At 37.9% G+C, this 21,586-nt stretch overlaps 1 protein-coding gene and 1 non-coding gene across 7 annotated transcripts in view; one reads left to right on the top strand and one right to left on the bottom strand.

Annotated features, from left to right (window-relative positions):
- ZNF451 (zinc finger protein 451) overlaps window positions 1-21,586 on the top strand; it is an 88,709-nt gene that overhangs the window by 18,748 nt on the left and 48,375 nt on the right. For all 6 annotated transcript variants that reach the window (XM_014588048.2, XM_027772134.1, XM_006149180.3 and 3 more), the window contains one exon: window positions 19,735-19,860. In XM_014588048.2, coding sequence (XP_014443534.1) covers window positions 19,735-19,860 — 126 coding nt within the window. The remainder of the gene's footprint in view (window positions 1-19,734; window positions 19,861-21,586) is intronic.
- Window positions 101-162, bottom strand: LOC114007933 (U7 small nuclear RNA). Its single transcript, XR_003549502.1, has one exon. It is a non-coding gene; the product is annotated as a U7 small nuclear RNA (small nuclear RNA).

Below are 21,586 nucleotides of genomic sequence, written 5' to 3'. Positions count from 1 at the left end.
ACTTGTACTGTAGTCAACTATGTAGGAGTCTAGGATGTAACCGTTATGCCATCTACTGGTCCCAAGCCTGGCTAGTATTTTTTTTTTTTTTTTTTTTTAAAGAGGCTTTCCAGGAAAACCCTGAAAACCTGCTAGGCAAATTCTCAAAGAGTTGTAACACTACCAAGTCTGACTAGTTTTGATAAAGGAGATCAATTTACAGCTTGAGCCACATCATATCTCGAAGTTAATACTTACCTTATTTTCCTATATTTTAAAATTTTACTTCCATGTCTTTAGGTCCATGATAGTGCTTTACAAACTGATTTTCAAATTGAACTCTAGAAGAATATTGCTTTACTTAAAAAGAAGCATAGACCTAAGAAATTAATTACACGTAGATTTTTGTCGGTCATAATATTAATATATACTGCACCAGTAGCAAGTTCCCTAGATATTATCACTGTAATTCTCTTCTGTGAAATGCCAGCTTCTAGGGAAATCACTGGAGAGAGACCTCAGAACTGTTTGATGTGGCTGGATATAAGTGTGTTTGACTAGTTGGGCTCTTTCAAATTCTTTCTTTTACATTTTCCTCCCCTGAATTAGATGCAGTATCACAAATTTGGTGACTTTTAAAATACCATTATGTTCCAATAACTAAACCAGTATAAATGATGCTTGAAGATAACGATTATCTGAAATTTTTTGGCATTTCGATTTACAACAGTAAATTGTGCTGAAAACACACACAACACTTTGCACCTTACCTATTTTTAAGTGTACATACAGTCCAATGGTGTTAACTGTGTTTACATTATTGTGCTGCTCCTTTCTAAAATATTTGTAAGAATATTGCTATTCTTTTTTCCTCTTGGTAATATTTATGTTGCTCACTAATAAAGTAAAAGTAAAATTGCTTGACCACATAGATATACTTAAAAGTCTCCACAGAATTCAGTATTTCTGAAAATAAAAAAGTAATGGGAATTTTTTTTATTTATTTTCTTTCTTCTGTGAGAGAGAGAGAGAGAGAGGCACCCTGATGGGTCTTCAGGCCGCAGTCCACCACCAGCCAGGATCACAGGAAGTTGTGCAAACCCTGGCATGTACAAGGAAGCCTCAGGATATGAACTTGGACCTTCCTGTGTGGGTCTGGCATTGCAGAATATTGTGTTAATGCCGGTCCAGTAACAGTCTTTGTAGATTAATTTCTTGACTGCAGAAGAAATATCCTTTTTCTCTTTTTTTATTTTAAACTCTATGGTATACTTGAATGATGATGTTTTAAAACTAAAAGTGGAAACTTAGTCTCGGGAGACAATTTCAATAGATAAGCCCAGTAAAGTATAGAACTCATAATTAGGTAATACTCACATTGTACCTGTCATGTGCAGAGCCTGTGATAAAATTTACTATTAGGCCAATCTCTGCAGTTTAAATACCTCCAGGTTTTCTAGAAGGCCTTGGGATAGTTTTAGGTTTAATGATTTGGTATTCTCAAAAAAGGATATGTCTTATAATCCTTTTTCCTTTAAAATGTTATTTCTTGACTAGACATAAAATGTATATGAAGAAGGTATCTTTTTTGTAGTTCCTGTTTATAGAGAAATATTGTTTCCATTAATTGTTATTTGAAGTGCCTTTTTAAATTTCACATTTTTGTTTAAAACTTAATTTTTGATGTCTTGCGTATATGGCTGGTATTTATGTGAATTCTGTACAGTGATTTATTCTCATAGTTTATTATCTTCATCTGTACACTTGCACTATCTAAATGTACTTTCCTTCTGAATGTTAATTTTTCTTTATGGCACTGTTGATTCATTTCAGAAGGTCGTAGAGTATACCTCCCTCCCCTTTATTTAGTTAACTTCACAGTGGTTCTTTTAGTTGTTAGTGACTGGCCCAGTTTTCTAGTTATTAAGGTAGCTTTGTTTTCTATCAGTATGCTCTGGATTTCTGATTGAGTCATTTATCTCATATCTAACATTTTGCTTAGCTTTGGTAGCATAATTTGATAAGTGTATGTATTTACCTGGTTAAAAGAAGTAAGGACAATTAAAAAATAATTTTGCTGACACTTTCTTTTACTTTTTTAAAGATTGTGTGATAGCTGCTTTTTCAGTTTAAGTACATTAAACTTTTTTTCCTTGTGTGGCGACTTCCTTATCAGTATAATTCTGTTTATTTACTGAAACCTCAAAATAGTATTTTGAGGTGGTTGTAAACATTTTCAGGCTATTTGGATACTATTTTGTACCCTGGGTTAGTACTATATTAATAATTTCCTGAACGATACCTAAGTGACCTGATTGATAATGTCCTTAAGGGCCTGATACACCCAGGATAACCTCTCAGGTACTGTAAACAAGGAAGTTGAAAATACACATGCCAGAATCCCTTCTATTTGTAAAACTAGATACTGATGTGGGTGAAAATAGACTTCAGTGAAACATTTATTCTTGAAAATACAATTAACGTTGACTCTTTCAAGTTATAGATTAGATTTTTGCAGGAATAGTTTAAAGATTGCAATAAATGAAAACTTTTTTTTTTTTTTTTTAATGTAAGGCCTACTTTGTCCCTGACTTGAACTGTTTAGGTTCCTTTGTCTTTTGAAATTTTTCATTATGTACTTAATGTTAATAAATAGTTTAATAATTGGTTGTCTGACATATGTGCACTTTATGCATATCATTCAGTTGGCCAGATTCATTCTATATAATTTCAATTTGGTGGATATACCAATCAGTTCTTCACTTTATGTTTAAGAGAATATATAAATGGAAGTTATCAGTAAACTGATAATGGTTACTGTATTGAGCAAAATCTTTTTGTGGGTTTTCCAGATAAAACAAGTTTCATAAACCATTAAAATGTGCTTTTGAGGAATATCTTTTCTTGGATAATTGCGAGACTATTGTTTTATTAAATCTCTCATTCGTCAGTGGGATATTTTCTTACTTGTCTTTTTAGTTGTCTATTGTAAAGAAAAATTTTTTTGTAATAGCATTTGGTGCCATTGAGATATCTTACTACTAGAAATTATATTTGCTTCCTGTAGAATATATTTTCAAGTGGTCACAGAACGACCAAGTGCTTTTGATACTATTAAGGTTATCAGTTATTTTATTCTTTGTATTGCTATATTCTTCCACTTTACACATCACCTTTTCCTAAAAGGATGTCTGATCTTCCCTAATTTCTTTGGATACTAGCTTGATTTTAATGTGGCTTTGTATTCATATGTTTGGTTTTTATTTTGGAGAGTTTTTTTTTTTTTTTTTTTTTTTTTCAGGGCACGTGCGCTCACCAGACAGAGAGAGAGACAGAGACAGAAAGACAGCCAGAAATCACCCCTGGGGGGGATGGCCACACCACAGTCCCTTCTCCTCCATTCTCCTCTTGGGATCTTGGGCACGCACGCACACGCACGCCCCATGAGTTTAAGCCACTGGGTCCGGGACTCAAATCGTGGTCAACTACATGGGAGTCCAGAGACATAGCCATTATGCTAACTGCTGGTCCCTGTATTCATATGTTTAAATACCATGTCTGCAGTGTTACTGTAAGGTTTTCTAGTTTCTCTGATGTCCGGTTAAAACCAGTTTTGTCTTCAAACTATTCCCTGGCTATTGAACTTTCAACTGTTTTTAAATGCTTTTTTGCTTAATAATAGTACTACTTCCTCATTTCTGTATATTCTTCACACACGTATTATTCTGTACAGTTTATGGTCAGATGTAGCATACAAATATTTTAAAGCTCATTGCCATGAACTTATCTGTAATACAGTTTTGATAATATTACATGTGTTGATAACTAGTTTTCTCTAGTTCTTAAGGGCTTTTCTGATTTTGTTGAGTTAACTATTTCCTAATAACCTGTTGGATTTCCTGATTCTTTGCCAAGAATTCCACAAGAGTTCTCAGATTGTACTTTCTTTTGGGATTTTGGAGATCTCTCAAGTTGTATTGTTTTGAAGTTATCCTGAGTATATTCCTTGATAGAAGTAAAAGTAAATGTTTTATATTTTTTAATTTTTAAAGATTCTGCTTTGACCTTAAATACTTCAAGTATTATTTATTTTATGTTTTATTAATAGTCCTTTTGTAAGACTATATTTTTCCCTGTGAGTTGTCATATGCTGTTTTATTTCATTACTTACAGAAGTGGCTCTATCATGCCATTCAGTTTTAAGGTACAGTTAGACCTCTTTTTAATTCCCATTTTTGTCTATGATGGCTATGTTTCACACTACCTTGATTAGTGATGTGTTAAATAACTATCATGTTTGTGGTCCCTTTATACCTCTTTTATTCATTCATTTTTTTTTTCATTCATTTATTTTGAATTTGACGAGAGAGAAAGAGAGAGAGAGGTGATAAAGCAAGCCACCAGGTCCAGGACTTGAACTGTGGTTGACCACGTGGGAGCATCCAGTGCCGTAATCACCACGCCACCTGCTGGTCCCCTTATACGTCTTTTAATTAGTGAGGCAATTACAATGTAGATAGTGGAATTTACAAGTCTCTCCAAGTCACTAAACACAGTTTCATTTTTACAATTCCATTATTTTTTACATATCTAATTACATTAAGGTTTTTGTTGTTAGATGTGCAGTTCATTTCTTTGCCTTGGGTAGAATATAATTTGTAAGTAGCCTCATTTAGAGTCTTAGCACAGAATTGCCAGTGTATCAATCAGTCTTTAATGACTTATCAGTCTTTTTTTCTTTCTTTCTTTTTTTTTTTAAGAGATTTCTGCTGTTGGGCATGTGCATTCGCTGGAGAGTCAGAGAGAGAGAGCACACATGAGCAAGAAATCAACCCCCCGGGAGGATGGCTATGCCCCAGTCCCTTCTCCTCCATTATCCTCTTGGGATTTGGGGCATGCTCACACACACGCTTGGCTTGAGTTTTAAGCCATAGTATCCAGATTGAAACCATGGTCGACTTTGTGGGAGTCCAGCAGTGTAACCATTATGCCATCTGCTGGTCCCTTTTCACCATCTCCTGTTCTCTTTTCTTTAATGGCTTACAACCGCTCCTGAATATTCTGACAGGTCTTGGAAGCACTTTGATAGCCTTGTGTCCGATTGCCTTCTTCCTGCCTGACAAGGAAGTAGAAAAGAAAGTCTATATTTATAGAGCCTGTTCATACCAACTGTGTGCTAGTTGCAAGACACTCTTGAGTAGAAATTCATCCTTATTTTGCAGGTGAGAAAGTGAGATTTAAGTCATTAAGCAACTTGCTCAAGTGATGGTACTGAGCTTCTTCCAGAGTGTAAGTTCAACATTGTAATAACTGCCTCCAAGTGTTTTTCCAGACCCTACTAAAATCTTACTTTTCTAATCAATTAATTTTATTTATTTATTTATTTAGAGAGATTTTTGCTATAGGGCATGAGCACTTGCTGGTGAGGAGGGAAAGACAGAAAGTGACAAATCACCCCTCATGGGGGAATGGCCACACCATTCTTTCTCCAGTCTCCTCTCAGGATCTTGGGCATGAATGCACATGTGCCAGTGTGAGTTTAAGTCACTGAGTCCAAGACTCGAACCGTGGTCGACTACATGGGAGTTTAGTGACATAACCATTATGCCATCTGCTGGTCCTGATCAATTTTATATACACTATCCTTTTCTTTCCTGAACTTACGGCTGTATGCTCATCCCTTGGTACTTTGATGTCTTATGTGAACTAATTCTTGGTTATTTGATTTTTTAGATCTGGAATCCTATCCTCTTTGTTCCCCACATTGAAGTTTCACTGTGCTGGACTAAGTATTCTTCACTCACAGTTCTTGGCTTCTGTTTGATATATTGCTTATTTATATTCATTTTAAGCACTGATTGTTTCAGTCCTAATTCTTATTGCTGCTTTTTTCTTTATTGTACTTTTTTTTTTTTATTTTGAGAGGTTTTTGCTATAGGGTGCGTGCCCTCGCCAGAAAGGCAGAGACAAAAAGCGAGAAGTCACCCCCCAGGGGGAATGGCCATGTTGCAGTCCCTTCTCCTTCATTCTCCTCTTGGGATCTTGGGCCCGTCCGCATACGCATCCGGCGTAAGTTTAAGCCACCAGGCCCCGGACTTAAACCATGGTTGGCTACATGGGAGTCCAGCGGCATAGGCATTATGTCAACTTCTGGTCCCTGTTGTACCTTTCTTGTTTGAAATATTCACTTGAACATTTCATTCACTGGCCTCTTGAGGATATTGGCTTAATGGAGGGAAGATGAAATTATGCAAATCATACATAATAGTTGAATTCTAAGACCTTAAGCAAGTCAGTTCTCTGAACCTATTTTCCTATCCTCAAGTAATACCTGGAAGTCCTTTGAAAACTCTAAAGCCCAATAAAGATTCCAATTTTGTAATTGTGCTCTTTCCACATTATAGATTTCTTATAGTTGTGAGTTGATGTTGAATAGAGAGATAGATACCTACATATAAAAATGTATTTAATAGCATGTAATTGTTCATTTCATGCCATCAGATCGTTCCCCTTGTTTACAAATTCTAAGGTTGTATTAGAAGCCTAACAATGGACTAAGTCATTGAATGCCATATTTTCAGTAAAATATTCTTTCCTCTAGTACAGGCTAATAAATGCTCATAATAAATAATAAAGTAATAAAAGAATGTAAATGAAAATCTAGGGTTTGTATATGTGTATGTTGAAAACAGCCTTTGTCACACATTCTTTTTTAGTATATAATATGTGTAGACAGGCACTAAAGGTCTGGGAATACTGAGGGTTATTAAGAGAGAGAGTCTTTCAAGAGAAACAAATGCCAATATAATATATATTTTTAAAATAATTGTTTAATTTATTTATTATTATTCAGTTTGACAAGAGAGAGAAAGAGAAAGCAAGCTGCCAGGTCTGGGACTCGAACCATGGCAGCCATGTGGGAGTCCAGCACCTTAACCACCACACCACCTTCCGACCCCACCAACATAGCGTTTAACTTTCCTGTTTGGAGGAATGCCTATGGTGATGTTGGAACTAAAAAGAAAGCCAACTAGGGGAGTTATGGCAGCTTTTCTTACTAAGTGCTTTAGCTGAGTTTTGGAGGATGATTAGGAAAGAATTAGATGGTCTGGGAGAGAAACAGAAGCCAGCCATTTATGTGGAGGCATTGATGTGTACAAAGGTATGGGGAGCATGATTAGGTGGGTCTGGCTTCAGAATTAAAAGGAATAGGCAGGGGGACAGAAATGAAAGAGATGAAGCTGAAGAAAGAACACAAATTATCCATGAATAGTTTTTAGTTCCTACATCGTCAAAAGCATACTAGGTTTGTGTAGCCATTACTTGTAAAGGTTATATAGAAGCAGCCTATCTAGAGATTGGTTTGTACCATATCCTTACTGTGGACATCTAGGACAAATTATTATCTTTTATTCTTAACTGAGTCCAAGTAGGACTCTCAGCATTGGACCTATGGCTCTGGGGCAGCTCAAGCAGTGAGAAAGAACTGGTAGAGAACAGCTTTAAAAATGAATAGATAATGTCACTGAAGTGGAATGTTGCATCCCATTATGGGGATATATTTACATACTTCAGAATCATCTGATAGGGTGTCCTCTGTAGCTAGATATGGCTAATTTCCTTCTGTGTTGTTTTACAGATAATTTCTAGGTAGACTTGGGGAGAATAAAAATAATTGGAAAAATGTTGTTTCATTGGTATTTGGAGGTATTATATTGAATAAAGAACTTTAAACCTTGTTCTTGTGGTATCTCCAGCGGCCTCAAAACACACTTCATCGAATTCCTGTTTGTTTTGTCTAAGTTTATTTCCTTGCATTGGCCACATTGACCTTTTCTATATAGTTTATCCTATTTCTTTTTCTCCTATGCCAGAGGGGGCGTAGTGGCACTTAAGAGTTAAAAAGTTATAGCTCCCATTTACTTTGTCACTACTTTATATTCAGAGATACTTAAAAATTCTCTTAAGTTCCAGAGTTGCGTACATATGTATGTTTTTTGTCCTGTACTAGAGGAGGATCACAGTCATTTTCCTAAGAGGGGATTTTTATAGAGATAGATATTGATGAGAATACAGGAAGAGTCTTATTTAAACAGGTTTTGGTGGTACTAACCTTCTTAATAGAATGAAGTACTTTATAGAATGGGGTATATCTATATGTATGTTTTAAAATTTGTTCATGTAAAGCAGATGTTCTGTGTACTTTGTGAACAACCAGATGAGGGTGGGAAGAAGATTGCTTTGTAAAAAAAGGGCTTTCTGGTCCCAAAGCTTTGCTGCTGGAGATGGTAAATAAATATTGTACTACTTTGCTGTGTTTATATTTGTTTTATCTCTGTTTACATATAAAACTCTTGGCAAAAGTTGCTTTTCAAAATGTTATTTAGGATGTTAGTTTTAGCTACAATTTAGCCAAAATGGGCTTCTGATTGGGAGAGCAAACCAGACCAAGCTACAGACTGAAAGTTTAGGATGGGTAGACTTGGAAATTGAGTTTGTATGAAGTAGTGTATTTGTTTCAGGAATTCTGTTCAAACCAAAGACACTAAGTTGATGTGAACAATGTGATGATTTGCAGAGTTAATTCATTTCACTACAACATTGCTTGTTCTTTAAGCTTTTAATCTTTTTAATATTTGTTTCATGAGACAGAGACAGACAACAGACAGGCACCCTGAACAGTCTTCATACTGCTAACCACTCCCAGCCTCAGCCAGTCAGGATCATTTACTCCTGTGCACATCTGTGTGTACAGGGAGACCTCTGAAAAATGTTGTTTCATTGGTATTTGGAGGTATTATATTGAATAAAGAACTTTAAACCTTGTTCTTGTGGTATCTCCAGCGGCCTCAAAACACACTTCATCGAATTCCTGTTTGTTTTGTCTAAGTTTATTTCCTTGCATTGGCCACATTGACCTTTTCTATATAGTTTATCCTATTTCTTTTTCTCCTATGCCAGAGGGGGCGTAGTGGCACTTAAGAGTTAAAAAGTTATAGCTCCCATTTACTTTGTCACTACTTTATATTCAGAGATACTTAAAAATTCTCTTAAGTTCCAGAGTTGCGTACATATGTATGTTTTTTGTCCTGTACTAGAGGAGGATCACAGTCATTTTCCTAAGAGGGGATTTTTATAGAGATAGATATTGATGAGAATACAGGAAGAGTCTTATTTAAACAGGTTTTGGTGGTACTAACCTTCTTAATAGAATGAAGTACTTTATAGAATGGGGTATATCTATATGTATGTTTTAAAATTTGTTCATGTAAAGCAGATGTTCTGTGTACTTTGTGAACAACCAGATGAGGGTGGGAAGAAGATTGCTTTGTAAAAAAAGGGCTTTCTGGTCCCAAAGCTTTGCTGCTGGAGATGGTAAATAAATATTGTACTACTTTGCTGTGTTTATATTTGTTTTATCTCTGTTTACATATAAAACTCTTGGCAAAAGTTGCTTTTCAAAATGTTATTTAGGATGTTAGTTTTAGCTACAATTTAGCCAAAATGGGCTTCTGATTGGGAGAGCAAACCAGACCAAGCTACAGACTGAAAGTTTAGGATGGGTAGACTTGGAAATTGAGTTTGTATGAAGTAGTGTATTTGTTTCAGGAATTCTGTTCAAACCAAAGACACTAAGTTGATGTGAACAATGTGATGATTTGCAGAGTTAATTCATTTCACTACAACATTGCTTGTTCTTTAAGCTTTTAATCTTTTTAATATTTGTTTCATGAGACAGAGACAGACAACAGACAGGCACCCTGAACAGTCTTCATACTGCTAACCACTCCCAGCCTCAGCCAGTCAGGATCATTTACTCCTGTGCACATCTGTGTGTACAGGGAGACCTCAGGATGTGAACCTGGGACCCTCCTATGAGGCTTCTCCATCACAGTGTTGTGTTACTGTTGAGCTACTTCGGCTTGACCTCCTTTGGGCCCTTTCTTTGAACTTGGGATCTCTTATATAAAAGATAAAGATGACGGAGAAAATACTCCTCTAGTAAGTGTCCACAGGCTAATCAGTGCCAGCTTATAGTCAGAGAGATTAACAACATAAATAAGCCTTGGCCTTGGATTGTTCTACATATATCCCCTCTATTCTTTACCTCCCTATGTCCTATATATTTCAGCTTAATACTGGCTTTCTCAGTAGACAGAAAGTACCTTTGATGAATTGCATAGAAAATTGGGTTGTCAGTTTTCTGGGTAGTAACTATTTGTGCAGAGTACGTTCCTTCTCATTTTAATTGCTAGCTGATGTGTGTACTTCCGAGAGAGAGAGAGAGAGAGAGAGAGAGAGAGAGAACCTCCTCCTCAGTGGGGCATGATAAAACTACAGTAACCTATGTCCTGCATTCAGGGTTTTGGGCACACAGGCATATGTATGTGCCCAGCATGTATTTCAAACCTCACGGGTCAGGATTAGAACCATTGATGGCCATGTGGATCTGGGTCGTAATGCACAGGGTGTAACCGGTATGCTGCAGAGCAAACCCAAGATACAAAATTTTAACCTTTTTCTTTAGTTACTCAACTAAAATGCTCTTTAGAGATTAGTGCAGTTTTGAGTATCCCATGATCCTAAATTTTTGCAACCTGAAGGGTTTTAGATTTGGGAGTTTTTCAAAGTTTGGAATGTTTACATATATATAATGAGGTATCTTGGGGATGGGGCCCAAGTCTAAAAACAGTATACTTGTTCCATATATACCTTATAACATAGACTGAAGGTTTCATATATATATATAACTATATATAAATGAAATAGAGCTATATAGTTACATATATGAACTAGAGCTTGTGTGATGCAATATATTTATATTATGTTTATGTAAATATATAATAATATTTAATTTTAATATATATAAAATATTTTTATTATTTAATATATGTAAAAATAATTATTTAATTTTATTTATTCATTCATTTATTTAATTTGACCAGAGAGAGAGGAAATGAGAAAGCAAGCCACCAGGTCCAGACTTCAGACTGTCATCAGCCATGTGGGAGTGTCCAGCACCTTAACCACCACACCACCTGCTGGTCACAATTTTACATATTTTTGTATTGAGGCAGTTATTGACTGTGACCTTTCACGTCAGATCAAGTGTGCAATTTTTCACTTTTGGTGTCATTTCTATGCTCCAAAAGTTTAGGATTTTGGATTTTTGTATTAAGGATGCTCAATCTGAAATAATGATTTAAAAATATAAACTATTCATCACTAGGTGCTGGGCAGTAGCCCAGTGGTAAAACATGATACTCTGCCACACTAACCATGTGGAAAGATTCTAGGTTTGCTCAACAATTCCTGAGTAGGTCAGGCACCATGTGCATGTCCATGTCCAGCTGAAGTTGGGAGTGGATTGAAACAAAGAGACTATTAGTGATGTTTTTCTCTCTCCTTATCTCCTGCTCATGGAAGAAATGAATAAACTTAAAGCAATGTTCATTTCAAAACCACAAACTAATTCATTGCCACAGCTATCACAAAATAGTTTCTTCTGTGAAGCCTTCCTTTTCAGTTTGTGTTGCTAGAAATTGCATTCTTCATTTTGTTTTAGTTGATCTTGGCAGATATTTCTAAAGAACTGATTTGGATAGTTACAGTAGTAGGAACTTAGAAGTTCAGCTTCTGGGTGAGTAGAGGTATAAAGAGTAAAGTGAATGCATTTAATTTAGAAAAATAGTTTATAAAAATATATTCATGGGACCTTCTTTGAAAATTTTTTTCAAAACAGTTTATAGCCAGCATTTTTTTTTTTTGAGAGATTTTCACTGTAGGGCGCGTGCGCTCGCCAGACAGACAGAGAGAGACATAGAGACAGAAAGCGAGAAATCACCCCCCAGGGGGGATGGTCACGCCGCAATCCCTTCTCCTCCATTCTCCTCTTGTGATCTTGGGCACACACGCACACGCGCCCGGCGTGAGTTTTAAGCCACCGGGTCCGGGACATGAACCACGGTCGACTACGTGGGAGTCCAGCGACATAGCCATTACGCTAACTGCTGGTTCCCTATAGCCAGCATTTTCACCATTCAATACCAAGTTCTTTAACTGCCGAAAGAAAGTTGGAAGTACATGGCATTTAGCTTCTTCAGTATAGTGAGTATATTGTTCAAGAAGTTCTCACCACTCCTGTCCTTCTCTTCCAAGTGCATACATCCTAAGGGAAAACTAAAAAGAAAACACATTTTTCTTGTATCTAATTTTTTCTTTTAATTTTTGTAACAGGTGCATGCACTCATCTGAGAGAAACAGATGGGGGAGGACTCTAGGTGAGAATATGCCCCACAGGAAGATGGCCACACTGTAATCCCTTCTCCATTCTTCTTTTGGGATTTTGGCCATGCACACACACACATAGCTGACATGTTTTTCAAGCTACTGGTTCCACACAGACGGCATGTTTTTCAAGCTGGCTCAGTAAAAGAGCTTTTCAATCTTTCATTTGAATAAGTAGAATTAATACTTTAATACTTTTTTAAAAAAGAATTATTTTATTTAACTTTATTATTATTATCATTATTATTTTCCAGTTTGGTCAGAGAGAGACAGAGAGGAAGTGAGAAAGCAAGCCACCAGGTCTGAGACTTGAACCATGGTCGACCATGTGGGAGTTCAACGCCTTTAACCGCCATGCCATTTGCTGGCCTCAATACTTTAATACTTTTAAAAATACAAAATCAGTACATATGCTTTGGGATTTTAAAAAGACCATATGTATGTTAGGGAAAATAACACAAATTTTTGTTCAGTTAAATGTTTTTTGCTTTAAAGTGATAATGGTGTTTGGCCTTAAAAATATTTCCCAAATAACCAAGAAACCTGTTGAAGTCAAAATAACTTGGCTTAATTCTTTTTTTTTTTTTGAGAGGTTTTTGCTATAGGGCGCGTGTGCTCGCCAGACAGAGATAGAGACAGAGACAGAGAGACAGAAAGCAAGAAATCACCCCCCAGGGGGGATGGCCACATCGCAATCCTTTCTCCTCCATTCTCCTCTTGAGATCTTGGGCACACACGCACATGTTCCCGGCGTGAGTTTTAAGCCACTGGGTCCAGGACTCGAACCGGGGTCAACTACATGGGAGTCCAGAGACATAGCCATTACACTAACTGCTGGTCCCACTTGCCTTAATGCTTGATTATTATGTTTTCCATTAGCTTTGTAAAATAATATAATTCAATCATCATATCTGGAGGGACAAAAATCTGAAAAAAGTTTGATTAGTAATGAAAGCATTAATTACTTAGGTGAAAATTTTGTCTAAATAGTGGAATTCTCATTGGATGTGACTGTTGATCTTTCATATCAGGATTTTGTGTTCATGGTCTGAACTGGTTTTATTACAGTGATCAACAGAAAAAAGAAAAGGACAGTGTGTTTTGTTTGTCACAAGCCTAAACTTGTTCATTATGGGAGACTAAGGGAAATTTAGGAGTAATAATCCCAGATTGTGTTCTTGCTCTTATTTTGTTTTGAGAGAGTTTTGCTATAGGGCGTGTACACTCGCCCCAGAGACAGACAGACAGAAAGGGAGAAATCTCCCACCAGATGGGATGCCACACTGCAGTCCCTTCTCCTCCACTGTCGTCTTGGGATTTGGATCATGCATAAACATGCACTGGACATGAGTTTTAATCCCCAGGTCCAGGACTCAAACTGCAGTCAACTACGTGGGAGTCCAGCAACGTATCCATTATGTCATCTGCTGGTCCCTCTTGCTCTTATTAAATGATATTGACCATTTATATTAATTGCTTTTTTTGAAATGCCTTTACTTGACAAAATAAAGGAATCTTACATCAGGCTCCCCACTGCCTCAGTTATATGGACCTATACCATTTTTTAAAGAATTATTTAATTTTATTATTATTAATTTACCATAGAGTACATGTGTTCACCAGAGAGAGATGGGGAGAGAGAGTGGGAGAGAAAGAACGATGCCATAGGGCACATGTGCTCGCCAGAGAGTGAGGAAGTGAGAAAGGAAGCCTCCAGGTCCGGGGCTTAAACCAGTTACAGCCGTGTGTGAGTCTAGCACCTTAACCACCACACCACCTGCTGGCCCCAACATTTTTTCTTTAAAGAATTATTTTATTGAACTTTATTTTATTTATTTTCATTATGGTCATTTATTTGACCACGGAGGGTGAGAGAAAGAGCAAGCTGCCAGGTCTGGGACTTGAACCATGGTAATCCATGTGGGAGTCCAGTGTCCTTAATCACCACACCACCTTGACCTATAACTACTCTTACTACTTCAGACAACATAGCATAAAAAGTCCCTCTTTCTTTCCTGCCCAAGTTTCACCATTTCTTTGTTTTCTTTTCAATATATTTTTATTATGCAAGAGGATGTGTGCACATGCATATGTGGTTGTGGGAAAGCATGCATGCATTTATCAATGGGACGTAGTCAGTCTCCACACTGCAGTCTCCACTTCTCTAGCACATCGGGATCCTGGGCATGCACGCATATTTCCCTGATATAAGTCATGGGGGCCAGACTCAAACCCTGGTTGACCCTGTAGGATCTGGCTTCCTTTGCACCACACCTAACTGTGCTGTGGGGCCAGCCTTCCCCCCATCTTTTTTAAAATTTCGCTATAGGGCATGTAAGCTTACTGGAGAGAGGTGGAGGGAAAGTGAGAAAGTACTTCCTGGGAGTATGGCCATGCCACAATTCCTTTTTCTTGTGCAGATTTTGTGCATGTATATACATAGGCCTGGTGTGTTTTTCAAGCCGCTGGGCTGGGACTCAAACCAGGTAGTTGGCCATGTGGGATCCAGCCAACTTAACCACTATGCCACAGGCACTTTCCCCACTCCTTTTTTTTTTTTTTCTAGTTTTATTATTATTATTATTATTATTTTTGGAGAGGTTTTAGCTATAGGACTTGTGCGCTTGCCAGAAAGAGAGAGACATAGAGACAGGAAGTGAGAAATCACCCCCCAGGGGGAATGGCCACGCCACAATCCCTTCTCCTCCTTCCTCCTCTCGGGATCTTGGGCATGCACGTACACGTGCCTGGCGTGAGTTTAAACCACCGGGTCCGGGACTCAAACTGCAGTCAACTACATGGGAGTCCAGCAACATAGCCATTACACTAACTGCTGGTACCTCCACTCCTTTTAAAGTTTATTTTTATTTCTTTCATGAGAGATTGTGCACACATGTTTAACAGGAAGAGAAACATCCCTGGTGGTCTCATCAGTCTATGATCCCCGTTCTCCAACTAATCAGGATCTTGGGTGTGCACACCTGAGCATTTCAGATGAACTCTGGACCCACACTGGTGGTCAGCCATGTGGCTTCCAGCACTGCAGATCAGTATACTACCACCTGCAGCACTGAAACTGGGCTTGAAATTTTTACTATAACATGCTACATTAAAAGATAAAATGTTATTTAGAACAAAAGAATTCTTCTGCATACATTCACCTGTATATATTTAATTTCATGAACATGTGCACTTAGGTGAAACAGTATTCTGAATCTTAATGTCATTTTTAGGGCACAACCCAAAATTTGCTGTGTATATATTTTACCTCAAAGTTTTAAATAAAAAGGCAGATATATTTGAGAATATAAAAATTTCGTAGTGACTAAACCAGAATCTCTTAATCTCTTCTGACTTTTCTATCTTGTCCTCAATTCTGTGTAATTCTGGGTATGGAAGAAAATTAATGTATAGTGATCTAAATGCAGGTAAATCAAGACCTTTATTTCACCAGTATTTTTCTTTTCTTTCTTTTTTTTTTTTTTTTTGGAGGGGTTTTTGCTTTAGGGTGGGTGGGGTTGCCCAACAGGGGGGAGGAGACACAGAAAGTGAGAAATCACCCCCCCGGGGGGATGGCTACGCCCTGCCACGCCACAACCCCTTTTCCTCCATTCTCCTCTTGGGATCTTGGGCACGCACGCACACGCGCCTGGCGTGAGTTTTAAGGCACCGGGTCCGGGACGTGAACTGTGGTCGACTACATGGGAGTCCAGCGACATAGCCATTACACTAACTGCTGCAGGTCCCATCCAATATTTTTCTTTAGGTTTTCCTGTGCTCCCCAAAATATAACTGAATATATAGCATTAATTGCTATGAATCTGTACTCTTTACTATTACTGTGTATCTTGTAATGAAGTTAGTCTATGGTGACCTTTGGAAGCACCTAAATAAGGATGGCCCTGATGATCCTATAGCTGCTACTATCAAGAGTGAAACTCGATGCCCATTAATCTTACCATGGATTCAGAACCAATTCAACTCTAGCTTGAGAATTTACATATCTGAGAGCTGGACTTCTTTGGAAGCCTCCAGGGACCTAAAATCAAGCCCCTTTGGGGAATAATGGTAAATCTACCCTAAAAAGAACAATCTTGGAATTTCATTTTAATATCATATTACATTCCAGTTCAGCATTTTGGCACAATGGGATTGTGGAAATGCCCAATCCTAAGAATTGAGTGCCCCTTCTCATTCTAGTTTTATAGGAAACAACATATTTAAGATACTTTGACCGGTCTTGAAATTAGTTTATCTTCTGTACATTTTCCTGACAATACCATAGCTTTGGTTCTGCAGTTGATTTGATAATAAGATGATGGTAAGTTTTCTTTTCCCTTGCCTTCTGATTACTAATAATTTTATGATTCTGAATATTCTGATTCTTTGGATTACCTTTTCCCCATTAAATGTGTAATTGCTATACTTCTGTGCAATATGAGGGTTTCTGCAACCCTAAAATCTCTAAAGTGTAGTTTACTATCAATAATGCCTCTGCTTTTCCAGTGCTGTGGTTCTCTCAGAACCAAAGTGTACAATTCAGACACAGGCTCTACCATTCTCTAGCACTGGAAATGTAAAGGACTTAGTTTTCTGGATAATGTTCACAGGTGATCTGCTATTCATAACTGGCTTTAATTGGCAATCTTTTTTTAAAAAGTATTATTTAACTTTATTTATTTATCTACATAAGAATTATTTAACTTTGGGACCAGCAGTTAGCATAATGGCTATGTCGCTGAACTCCCATGTAGCCACCCGCAGTTTGAGTCCCAGACCTGGTGGCTTGAACTCATGCCAGGCGTGTGTGTGTGTGTGCATGCCCAAGGTCCTGAGAGGAGAATGGAGGAGAAGGGATTGCGGCATGGCCATCACCCCTGGGGGTGATTTCTCACTTTCTGTCTGTCTCTCTGGTGAGCGCACGCACCCAGTAGCAGAAACCTCTCAAAAATTTTTATTTAACTTTATTTGTATATGTATGTGTGTGTGTGTGTGTGTGTGTATTTGACCAGAGAGGGACAGAGAGCAAGAGAGAGAGAAAGTGAGAAGGCAAGCCGCCAGGTCTAGGACTTAAACTGCGGTCAGCCTTGTAGGAGTCCAGCTCCCTTAACCACCATGCCACCTGTTGGCCCCAACCAGCAATTTTGACCTGTAAGTCTCAGGTTTGCGATGGCAAAATATAATATACTACTATCATAGTCTGTCTCATACTTATTTTCTTCCTGGTTTAAGAGAAAATACCTTTTGTTTTGATTTAGTTTTGCCATAGGCTGTGTGCATTTGCTGGAAAGAGAGAGAGAGAGAGAGAGAAAGGAGTGGGGGGAAGTGAGAAGGAAAGTGAGAGCCACCCTCTCCCCTGCAGGGAGGGGATGGCCATGTAACAATACCTTCTCCATTCTCCTTTCAGGATTTTGGGCATGCATACACATGGCCCAGACTCCAACCTCTAACCACGGTTGGCCATGTAGAAGTTCAGCACTTTAACCACCACACCACCTGCTGACCCCTGGGGTATGTTTCAGTATGGTTATTCTTCAGTTTATTCCTCCCTCTCTTGCCAAAAGCATAAGAAATTTCTTTGATCTTTACTCTGAAAACCTGGTGAAAACTCTTGGAGGTAACTCTTGAAAGTGTGACTGCTCTTCTATGTTTGTGTCTCTTGTAGTTTTTTGTTGTTGTAGAGGTTTTTGCCTTAGGACACTTGTGCTTGCTGGAGAGAGAGACAATGAGTGGGAAAGTGAGAAATCCCCCCTTGGGGGGGGGGGGGAGCCACGGCAGAATCCCTTCTCCTTCATTTTCCTTCTCGGATCTTGGGCACTCACACACACATACCTGGTGTGATTTTGAAGCCAGTAGGTCTGGGACTTGAACTGTGGTTGGCAAAGTGGGAGTCCAGCAATGTAACTTCTATGCCATCTGCTGGCCCTGTCTCCTATAGTTTTTAACTTTCATATTTGTCCACACTCAGCCTCCAATACTTGGTCAATTATAGATTTTCTTACCCCACTACTTGTTCCTGTGGAGGTTTCTGTCATGTGTTTCTGTTCCAGTAAGTTGGTGCTCTTTATTTGCCTTCTCTATCCCTCTAATTCTGGTGACAGCACTTTACCCCATGACCTTCTCTGATGGATCTAAAACGAATTAATTAATTCTTCAGTTTATTCAGCTCTCGTTAGGATGGAGTGGCAAATTCAAAGATGCTTACATGCTGTGCTGGGAATGAAGTCAGATCTATTTTTTTGTTTTGTTTTAATTTTATTTGTTTTTATTTTTAAGTAATTATTTAATTTTATTTATCATCATCATCTTCATTAATTTGCTACTGGGCACATGCACTGACCAAAGAGAGAAAATGAGAAAGCAAGCTGCTAGGTCTGGGACTCAAACCAAGGTTGGCCATGTGGGATCCACTGCCTTTACCACTCTGTCACCTGCTGGCTTCTGTTATTATTTTTTCAAATTTGACCAGAGAAAAGGAAAATGACAAAGCAAGCTGTCAGGTCCAGGACTCGATCATAGTTGGCCATATGGTAGTTGAGCACTGTTACCACCACATCACCTGCCAGCAACAGGATCAGTTTCTTTTAACTCTATAATTTCTCTTGACTACTCTCCTAGCATTGCTGAAAAACCAGAGCCAGAAGAAATGTATTTTTTTGTTTGTTTTTGTTTGCTAGAGGGCTTGTGTAGAGAGACAGAGAAGGAAAATAAGAAAGCGTCCCCCCAGGGAAATGGCCATATTACAGTCCCTTCTCTGTTTTTATCTTGGAATTACGGGTTCACACACACACCCACACACACACACCCACCAACCCACTATGTTTTTGAAGCTGGTAGTCTGGGACTCATATCTCATAATTGGCCATGTGGGATCCAGCTGCCTTAACCACCATGCCACTGGCTAGCTCTAGGAAGAGATATTTTTACTTACTGTTAAATCTTTTGAAGGCTGAACTTAGCATGATGATATTACCTTATTGACTCAAAGCAAAACAACCCCAAGCTTTTCAATGTCCAAAAGATTATAAATCAAATTTATTAGCAACCAAGTTGTCTAACATTTTGAAAACCAAATATGCTGGAGCCAGACAGTGACAACAACAGAAAAATGTGATATACTGAAGGTTCCAGTTCAATTCCAGAGCCCTCCTGAGTATACCCTGCACATGTGTGCCTATGATCTAGAGCTGGCTCAAGGCTGGGGGTGGATCACAGCATCAAGACCTTGAGTTGCTGTTTATCTGTCTCTCTCAGAAGAAATAAATAATGTAAAAGATGCTGGTGGATGATTTGTGGACCTACAAAATACCATGTTACATATAAACGAGATGGGTTCTTAGGAAACTGATGGCAACAGAAGTAAAGGATTCTCTAGTGCAATAGCAGTTTGGTAAATATTAATATATGTGTTATCCAAATGCAATTTTGTTAATTTAAAAGAATGAAAATTGTTTTTTTCCATTATAGGAGAATGTTAAACGTAAAGACTACATTGACCAACAGAAAGATAAAGTTGCTTTAACTCTGGCTCGTCTAGCCCGCCATGTTGAAGTGGAGAAACAACAAAAAGAAGAGAAGAATAGAGCATTCAGGGTGTGTGGCTATTTTGATTTTTAAAATGGGATTATAGGATTATTTATAATGAAGTTTTAAAGAGAAACCTTTAATTTAAAAATGTATTATTGAATCCAAGTTCAGCATGTACCCCTAGATAACTCAACAATTTATTAGTACAGTTGTGCACTGCTAGGATTATATTCTGAGAAGTGCAATGATTTTGTTGTTGTGTGAGCATGATAGAGTATACCCAAGTAAACCTAGATGGTATGGCCTTCTGCATGCCCAGGTTATACAGTATAGCCTGTTGCTCCTGGGTTACAAACCTATGTAGCATTATTACTGTGCTGAATACTGTAGACAACTGTAACACAATGGTAGGTATTTATATATCTAAGCATATCTACTCATTGGAAAGGTACAGTAAAAATATGCTATAAAAAGTTAAAAATTGTATACCTGTCTGAGGCACCTACCATGAACAGAACTTCCAAGATTGCAAGTTGCCCTGGGTAAGTCAGTGAGTAGTGGTGAGTGTGAACACATAGAATATTACTGTATGCTACTGCATACTTTTTAAGCACTGTACACTTTGGCTATGCTAAATTTGTTTTTAAAAAAATTTCTTTCTTCCTCCTTCATCACTTTGCTGTTCCCCTTCCCTTTTTTTGAGGCAGTAGTGCACAACTTAGGTTATTTTGCTTTAATTCAATTTGAATGCGAACTTCATTCCATAGGTTTTTTTTTTCTTTTGTAAGACACCTATTAATCATTTTGTTTAAATGTAAATATTCCCTTATGTTTTTGAAATAAATTTCCTTTTGTAACTCTTAAAAAAGATTTTTTCTTTCAACAGTAAATTAACCTTACTATAATTTACTAACTTTATATAAACTTCTTAAATTATTTTAAACTTTTTTTAAAGAAGTTTTTGCCATAAGGAATGTTCAGTTGCTGGAGAGAAAGATGGACAGTGAGAGGGAAAGTGAAAAATTACCCTCCAGGGGTGATGGCTATGCTCCAGTCCCTTTGCCTCCGTTCTCCTCCTGGGATCTTGGGCACACGCATACACGCACCTGACATGATTTTTAAGCCACTGGGTCTGGGACTCAAACAGTGGTCGACCACATGGGAGTTCAGCAACATAACCACATGCTATCTGCTTGCCCCTATTTTAAACTTTTTGACTGTTGTAGTAACACTTAAGATAGAAATACACATCTTTGTAAAAATATTTTTCTAGGGTCAGCAGATGATATGGTGGTTAAGACACTAAACTCCCACATGACCAACTGCAGTTTGAGTCCCAGACCTGGCAGCTTGCTTTATCTCTCTCTTTCTCTCTGATGAGTGCACATGCCCTGTAACAAAAGAAAAAAAAATAGTGATAAAATTGAATAATTCTTTAAAAATGTTTTTATATTGTTATTCTTTTTTTACAGAGAGGTTTTTGTTATAGGGCGTGTGCACTTGCCAGAAAGACAGAGAGAGACAGAGAAACAGAAAGTGAGAAATCACCCCCCCCCGCCCGCCAGGGGAGATGACCACACCACAGTCCCTTCTCCTCTGGGGATCTTGGGCACACATGCACACATGCCCAGCATGAGTTTAAGCCACCGGGTCCAGGACTATAACCGTGGTCAACTATGTGAGAGTCCAGTGACATAGCCATTATACCAACTGCTTGTCCCTAGAGTTTATAGTTTTGTGGTATGTGTGGTTTTTTTTTTTTTTTTTTTTGGATTTTTTTTTTTTAGGTCTG

The sequence above is a fragment of the Tupaia chinensis genome, unplaced genomic scaffold (assembly GCF_000334495.1).
Source record: "Tupaia chinensis unplaced genomic scaffold, TupChi_1.0 Scaffold000256_1, whole genome shotgun sequence".
NCBI lineage: Eukaryota > Metazoa > Chordata > Mammalia > Scandentia > Tupaiidae > Tupaia > Tupaia belangeri.
This window is presented reverse-complemented; position numbering and strand designations above follow the sequence as displayed.